The sequence below is a fragment of the Aptenodytes forsteri genome, unplaced genomic scaffold (assembly GCF_000699145.1).
Source record: "Aptenodytes forsteri isolate BGI_AS27 unplaced genomic scaffold, ASM69914v1 Scaffold310, whole genome shotgun sequence".
Taxonomy (NCBI): domain Eukaryota; kingdom Metazoa; phylum Chordata; class Aves; order Sphenisciformes; family Spheniscidae; genus Aptenodytes; species Aptenodytes forsteri.
The window spans coordinates 392,210-400,673 of NW_008795680.1; the positions used below are offsets into that span (position 1 = coordinate 392,210).

Genomic DNA, 8,464 nt, shown 5'->3' on the forward strand with positions numbered 1-8,464 from the left:
CTGCAGGTTGCTTTCTTGTCCCTTCGTTGCCCACCAGAATTTCTGGCCGGACAGTCTGTGGGCAGGAGTGGCCAGGTCTGGTCCGCTCTGCCTGGATGGGGCTTTCACGGCGACAGGTGGCAGCACAGAACAGCTTTGCTCTGCACCAGACCCTGTTTCCATCTCAGACCCACAGTGAAACAGCCTGGCTCTGGGGCCGTGACCTTGAAGTACTTTGCAGCTGCTTTCAGGGTTTTCAAGAACCAGTTATATCTCTTGAGATCTGAAAGAAATTTTTCAAAGGCACAAATGGAAATCAGGGGAACACAGGCGTCTAATTCCTAATGTGAACAGAATGTCTAAGCGATATCTTGGACAAAATAAAGATACAAAAGTAAACTTGCTTTGGGGATGGGTGCTATTTCTCTGCACAGATAGATCCACAGCCTGCTGGCAGCCTCTCTAGGGACGCTTTTGTCCTGCTATCTCTTGCTGTGTGAAGATCTGAGTTAGCTCTGAGTAAATTGATGTGTTTATAGGATGCCGAGCAGCATGGAGCAGGGATGCTCACTAGTATCTCAGCAGCACAACCTTCGTGTTAGTGTGGAGAAGGGCCTGGACAGTCCCCCCTTCTTTTCCAGGCCTTACTCCGTCCCTGTTCTGAAACAGCTTAGGCATCTTTGCGGGGCACTGTATGTCACAGTGGAGACCTGCCTTATCATTCAAATGTGTGTTGCCATGTATTTGAAAAAATGTCTGTCTGTTCCTCTTCTGCATGGTGGTGGGAAGGGTGTCTTTCCCAGCTCGGGCTTGCTTCGGTTCGGTTTTGGCATGGCTAACGAGTACCACAAACTCGATCCGACTCTCTCGAGATCTCTACCATCTGCAACTTCTTCCTCTCTGGACGCTCAAACTTGGTTGCATCTTTCCTAAAAGACATTGCCTTTTCTAAAATCAACTTCCTTTCTCCTTTTCGCAATGCACTATCTCACTGCTTCCTCCCTGCTTTGGATCCTTCCGCCCAGGGTCAGCTCTGGGCACAGGAGAATGAAGCAGTTGCCTTGAACGTCAGACGGCTGGGGATGGCTAAAGAGCTACGACGAGCGCCAGCTTTGCCTGTGCCCAAGTGCTGGAAAACCAGATTGGCAGCTGCTGAGGAGTGTGTGATAGCAGATGTGAGTGAGAGCGCGTCAGCTTCTCTCTCCCTCTCCATCCTGTGATGGGACTAACCCTTTTCTTGCCCAAAGGCAGCAAAATTTACTTGTCCTTTTGTGGGGAGCCTTGCACCAGCTCTGCTTCTATGGACTTTTTAGCTTTCTCCATCTTAACAGATTGAGGGTTTTTTTCCATCACCTTCTACGGCATTCTTATTTGTGAGTCTCAGCAAGATGGTGAGTGGCCTGAAACATTTATGGGGATGAGAACAGTGATGGGAGGGTGTGGGAAGATCTTCATCTTGCAGAGCAGCCGGTAGGATTTGTCAGCTGATGGGCCTTCAACCTCCACTTCTTTAGTTTTTTTGGTCCAATGCATATTTCTAGTTCACATCCTGGTGGATTTTGTGGCCGTACACTCATTATCTCATGAGCTGTGAAGTCCCAAATGGAGAAACGTGGGCAAGGTGGAAAATGAGCAACCGAGACTGGGTGAACTTCAAGTAATATGAAACCTATCTACGTAAAGGTCTGAAGTAAGGGAATTGAAAGTACCTGAAATATATGAACAGAGTACGTTCCATCTGCCATCTTCTTTTATTAAGTATTAAGTATATTGCTGCAACACAAAGAAATTCCAGTTGTCTCAGACCCATCCGAGTTCCCAAGTGCTGTACAAATAAATCTTGAATGGGAACATGGGCTGTTCCCCAGAATAACAGCGGATGGGTGCAGACAAATCGAAATAGTGAGGCAAGCGCAGCCCATTTCCTTGGGGGACATGATCCATGCTGGGGTTCCAGCACCACGGAAATGCAGCTACTTAATAAACTGCCCAGGCTGGCACGCAGTGATCCGAGTACAGCAACGATCAACACTGTCCCGTTTTGTTGCGGACATGGCTGGACAAGAGGGATTTGTGGGAGGTTGAGGGGCTTCACAGATGTTTATGGGGTGCGTTTTCCATGTGCATGAGAAAACTGAAGTTCTTGTTTGAAGTTTGAACATATGGAGAACAGCAACTAAAATCGTGGGCTGACTATAGAAACTCACTGATGGCTGATAGAGGGTTGTAGAGTCCAGCAGTGTTCTCAGGCGCATCCTGGGCTTCCTCCCCTGGTGCTCTTTTTTCCCTGTCTCTCGGAGAGAGTCAGAGCATGTGCAGGATTCTGCAAAGACCTCTCAAAACTATCTGGCTCTTTCATTTTAGGAAGCAGCCATCCATTCATGGGATGACGTCCAATCCTAGGGCTTTTCTTTTTGTTTTTCCCCATAGGTGGAGCAGAACTGGGCAACGCTACAGGGGGGTGAGATGACTATCCAGACGACGCAGGCATCAGAGGCCACACAGGCGGTGGCATCATTAGCAGAAGCAGCAGTGGCAGCATCTCAGGAGATGCAACAAGGAGCAACTGTTACCATGGCACTCAACAGGTATGGGTGAGAGACGAAGGCTTGACGTACGTGTGCGTGACATTTCCTTCTAAGTTTTCAGTCTGATGGTGCAAAGACCACTGTGTACAGTCCCAGTAGAGGCGTTTCCTTAGCAAATTCCTGTGTCAGCCCGTGTCCAGGTGTCTGCAGGACAGTTCCTGATTTCCACTGTAACCACAGAAGAACACTGACATGGAAATTTCCTGAAAGAGGAAAAGATGGGTAGTAACTGTACCCTTTAAATGATCTTATTTGTACAGTGAGGGTCCAGTTACAGAACTGAGCTTGCTAAGCAAGCAAGAGTCGTTATGTACTAATAGCACCTTTTAAGTATGCTGGTCTGGGTCTCCCTCAACATTATTAATGGTTCTTACTAAAAGGCTAAAGCTGAATTTCCCTGTTGTGTGGCAGTATGGTCTCTCTTCAGAAATCAGAATCTTTTCCAAAGGCCAGTGTTTTGGGGGTTTCTCCCAAATGTGTTTCTGAAGTAGAAGCTGAATGAGCTGCAATAGTAATGCTGCCTCTGCATCTTGGAACGAGCTCTGTTAGATTTTTGGTTGTACTCGGGTTACCAAGATCTGCAGCGTAGTTCTCTACAGGTCCATGCAGCAGGAAGCAGTGTCTTGGCTCAGCTCTGGTGAGTTGCTTAAGCTTTGCCTGCTGTTCTTAAAAACTGGAAATGGCTGTGGCACACCGTGGCTGCAACCTGAGAGAGCAGGCGGACCATAGAAAACACGGCATTGGCCCCAGCAGCATGCGAAGTTTTACACTGCTGAGGTGTAGATAAAATATTTTCCTCATCCAAATCGGGATTCTGGTCTAGAGGCTGTTGACTGAGCAGCCACGGGTTAGGACAAGGCACAAGTCCATAGTACTGATGGTTGGAGTAAAGCTCCAAGACCTTGGTACATATACAAGTTGCTAACGGAGCCACCTTAATCCTGGGGGCATTCAACATCTTGCTTCCAAATTGCTGTTGCAACTGAATCACGAATACACCTAGAACTGTTTCTTCTCTTTGATGGTCCAGATTCAGGTCCTTCAGATATGTTCTTTTCTGCTACCGTACGAGGTTGGTTAAGTAGGCTTTTTTGCTAATAGTTTCACTATAAAATTGCCCTTTAAAAACAAGTGATCTTTTTAGGATGCTTTAAGAACAACAGCTAAAGTAACTAGGCATGGAGTTGCAGGAAAAAGCTCCATCTCCTGAAATCTGACTTGCAGGATCTATGTCCTGCACATCTCCAGGTGATAGATTTTTCTATGTATCTTTTGAGAAGTTTTTCTGGACTAGAACACCAGCATGCTTTTGATTTAATTTCATCCCATCGCTACTAGTTTTAGCTCTTAAGGTTGCAATGAGGAGTTCCTTTTTCTGTATTAGCTTAAGAAGTTCAGAATCTTGAATAAAAAGAAGTGTTGTTAGAACTAAAGAGAGTCTCGTAGGAAATATGAATAGAAGAGCCTTCAACAAGTCATTTAGTCTCTACTGTGCCTCAAGACAGGATCAGCTCTGTTTATACCCAGGAAAGCCCTGTGATAAGTCTGTTCAAACAGCTTGTAGTTCAGGAGCGATGCGGTGAGAATGAGGGGCCTCGTGTTTTATTTCCTGGCTTGTTGTCACCCTCTTTGTCTACTGACCGTGGCAGGTCTGGAGACCTTTATAGGTGACTATCCTCCAACACCCTTCCATGTGGAAGAGGTGTAATTTTTCCTTTGCCACACAATGCTCCTTGTAGCTTTCAGCTGTGGGACTGCGGTCTTGTCTCTGCCTGTAGGAAGATCTCAGCAAGGCTCCGGTCCTTGAAAGCTGGTGGCTCATCCCAGCTCTGGAACCTTTGTGCCTAATTTAGCTGAAAGCTGCCATCTCTGAATCTTGTTCCAATGCCTGCTGACAGAGCGCAGAGTCTTTCACAGTCCCGTGTAGAGCAGCACATCTGCCAACAGCATGACATGATGGATGATGCAACCTCTGTCAGGTTTGAGGATGGGAAGTATTAGGCCTTCTAGTAAAAGAGGACAAAGTGGAGGTAGGTAATTAATTCATTGATTTGAACCAATTAATGTTTGTGGAGCACACTGTAACTGGAAAAGGCTTTTATGCTGCAGGTCATTATTATTTTCAGGGATGCAACCGTAACAGATTATTAAAATGCTCAATTGCCCTTGAAAGTGGATTCAAATAAGTGCTGTGTGAAGCCTGGGAAACAGGGTTACACCAGTAAATCCATGCTTACGCCCGGGTTTGCTGTGTTGTAGTTGGCCTTCCTGCAGTGTAACAGCCTTCACATAGCTGTAGGTTCAGAAGAGAGATTAGCCAAAGGGAGTAAGAAAGCAGAACAAGAAAATGTTCTGGTTCGCTGACAGTGTTCAAGAGCTACTCTGAGAGACAGAGGGGCTATTTAGAAATGAAAATACACCCTGAGTGAATACAGTTGGAACGTGTACAGCATCTAAGCAGGAAATTAGGAAAGAGAAAGAATGAGTAGGAAGTACTTGGAAAATATTTGAGTCAAGAGGTCTACCGGAGAATGAGTGGGGCAGTTAAGGAGGAGCATCCTAGGGGAAGCTAAAGAAAATACCTACTTTTTTAGTTTGTTAAGGTAAGAAATGGTAGGAGATTCAGATGCAAGAAGGAGGAGGTGGCTTTGGAATAATTTTGTGATTAGCAGTAGATCACCAGAAGTAGCTAATAGGTGTCCAAAAGGTCTGGGGAAATCTGGACAGCTGCTGAAGGATGCTCACAGCACTCTGACTGTGCAACCAAATGGCAAATAAAATATGATGTCAATGAATGTGACACACACATGAAGAAATATCTCCTGTATATATCCAATGAGGAGCTATATGTTACCAGTTACCATTCAGAAAGCATTCAGAGAACTATCCTCCAGGAATATTTTATCACTGCTGAGCAGACATTGTTAAAAGAGTAACTTGAATATTAGGAGTTAGCATAGGGAAAAGCATAGAGAACAAGCCAGGATTAGGTCCCTGGACTAACTCATGGTATGTCTGCGTCTTGAATAGTGTGAAAAATGGTCACCCCGCTCAAACAGATGTCTTACATTTAGAAAAAGTCTGGAAAGGACAAGAGCGATCAGAAGCCAGGAAGAGTCCTTGCACAGTAAGTGGACTATGGCTCTTCAGCTTGGGAAAGAGATTACTGGAAGTCTATGAAATCATGAGGAAAACGAAAAGGGAACGGTTATTTTCTGTTTCTCACAATATCAGACTTAAGGGCTGCCCAGCCAGACTGAGGTAGTAGTTTTTGGAGTACCAGAATGCAATTTTTCTTCACACAGCATCTAATTAAATGTGGCACTCATTGCTACAGGATGTTGTGAAAGCAAAAAGTGTAAATGGGTTTCAAAGGGGATTAGACAAATCAAACCTGATGGTCCAGATGCGGTGTCTGATGTAGGAAATCAATACGCTGCCGACCGTCGGAAGCTGAGAGGGTGTAGGAAGGGAAGGATCATACACACTCCTTCCTAAATATCTGATACTGGCTGTTCTCACAGCAGGGTTGCTGCATGAGGAGGACCTTTGGTCTGACCTCATTCGTATGAAGAAATTTAAGAATACCATGCTAAGCTACCGATCACTCATTAAAAAGAATTATTAAACCACTTGGCTGGGGAGAAGTACTCCATCTTAGCTAAATACAGAGCTGCTGATGTGATCCTGGTAATGGTAAACCGCTGGGCCTGTTTCAGTGCAAGGTGAACTGGCTGAATCAGTAGTGAAGGGTAAAGCTCTAAAATCTGTAGAGACTCGGAATGTGACAGTGCCAAAAGAATGAGTTTTGTACCAGAAACGAGAGGCAGGAAGGAGCCACGTGGTATAACTTACTTGGATTGTCCAAAAGCTGTTAGTAAAGTCCCAAGCAAAGGGATGCGAAGGTAAGAAGGCAGGGATGTTCTGACTAAGAGATCTGCAAGCTGAAAAAAAGCCAGTGGAAGCAGCTTCTTCCCCTTTATTCCTCCTCCACTGTACATTTTCTGCTCTGGATAACTTCATACGGGCCCAGTAAGAATCCCTCCTTTCTGCATTTGTTCTCTTGACATACGATGCCTGGTTAAAATGGATGCTACTGGAGTGGAGTTATTTGTTTGTTTGGTCTTCCTAATGCTTCTTTCTCCTTTCCTGTGCCCGCAGTGAAGCAGCTGCCCATGCAGTAGCCACGCTTGCTGAAGCCACTCTTCAAGGTGGAGGACAAATTGTCCTATCTGGTGAAACTGCAGCAGCAGTAGGAGCGCTTACCGGAGTCCAAGATGCCAATGGTAAGGCTGCCGGAAGGTTTTTACTTTGTCTGGTTTTTTTCTTTGCTCTTAGCTAGGGGTTTTTCCTCTCTTTTATTTGAAATGTCACATTTTCACTAGTAAAATAGTTCTCCCTCACTGCAGATGGTCACTAAGTAGGTTGTGACTTAAAATCTCAGAACAAAATGGTAGCACTAACCTCTTGTTTACTTCCATAGTGCTGGTGGCTCTGCTCTTTTACTCCTTCTGCCAGCTTGCTATTTAGCTTTAGTTTTTTTGGGGAAAACTGCTCCCCACTCCGTATCCGTACAGTGCCTAGCACAGGGAGGACCAGACTGGGTCAACTAACACAACTAGTCAGTGCCATAATAAACTCATCTCCAAAACGCTTCACTGTGAAGTGGCAGGGAGTATGGCCAACGTTTTATTACCCACTCATTTCCTTCCTTTCTCAAGACTTTTTTTGTATGCTTGGTGGCTGCTCTTGAGCGACTGTCACTTTTCTGCTTGGGTGGCACCTTCCAGTCATCCCTCGGCAGTCAGCCTTGGGTTGTTTGCCTCCTGCTTTATTTTCCATCTTGCCACCGTAGTCAATCGCTTGGTTCTAGGGATTCTCTGTAGTGTTTCTCGTCTGTTGCCTGGATGTCTTTTCTGCCAAGTCTGGTGACTTTTGCAGTTATTCAAACTAAGCTGGTAGTGAATAAAACAGTAAGTTCATAGAAGCTGGTTCAAGAGACGACACTGGAACGTACAAACGTGTCTAGTTGGTGCTCATCCACTGCCTCCAGTTGCGCTGTACTTCTGCCTGATGCCTTTACCATGCTTTCCCAGTTCAGAGATGAAACTCACTGGTTATTTTCATTAAATGGAAGGAGGTGTGTCAAAATAAGCTCAAAAAGGATGGGAAGTGTGACGTTTTAAAGAAATGTTGCCTTGAGAATGGGGCTATTTGGACTCTAATTGTCAAAGGGGAACAAGCATGTGCAGTCGGCTGGCAGAGCGATGACTTCTTGCCTTGTCACTTTGCATGTAAAGCAGAAATCTGGCTAGATGAGACCTCGAATTTGACTTCCATCGAAATCCTCATCTCATAGGGAACGTGCTTGTTTTAAAATGTCAATATTTAGTTTGCAGCGAAAATGGTGCAGTGGAGGGAAGAGTAATTTTTACCCGGCATGTTCGACTTGATGTCTCTTGCTGTGGAGTCAGCCAGCCTGAAGAGGGAGCAGAAATGAAGTGAAAACCCCGTCCTCAGGGTTTGCATGGAATGCATCTGATATTGAGAGGGAAGAGTAGGGTTATGTTGTATTGCGCTTTGCCAGCAGCCCGGCATGAGGGGGATGAGATGTGCGTTTATCAAAGGAAGGATCTGACCCTGGATGCTCAAAACCAGCAACTAATCAGATTTGTAAAAGCACGTTAGCGTCCTTTAGCAGATCTGCACCCCTGGCTCCTTTTGGTCTACTTCCAAAATGCTTTCATGGTCTGGATTCCTCTGGATGCTTCCCCTAAACAACTCTCTTCCTCCACACCCTTCCTGAGTCACTCTACCTCACTCACCCAGCATTAATATAATTTTAACGCAGGCTGGGCTTTTTTTTTTTTTTTCCCCTTTTTTTTTTTTTTTTTTAA

At 45.3% G+C, this 8,464-nt stretch overlaps 1 protein-coding gene across 1 annotated transcript in view; it reads left to right on the forward strand.

Annotated features, from left to right (window-relative positions):
* NRF1 (nuclear respiratory factor 1) overlaps positions 1-8,464 on the forward strand; it is a 53,573-nt gene that overhangs the window by 18,312 nt on the left and 26,797 nt on the right. Inside the window, exons 8-9 of the mRNA XM_009282658.2 lie at positions 2,410-2,567; positions 6,729-6,853. Coding sequence (XP_009280933.1) covers positions 2,410-2,567; positions 6,729-6,853 — 283 coding nt within the window. The remainder of the gene's footprint in view (positions 1-2,409; positions 2,568-6,728; positions 6,854-8,464) is intronic.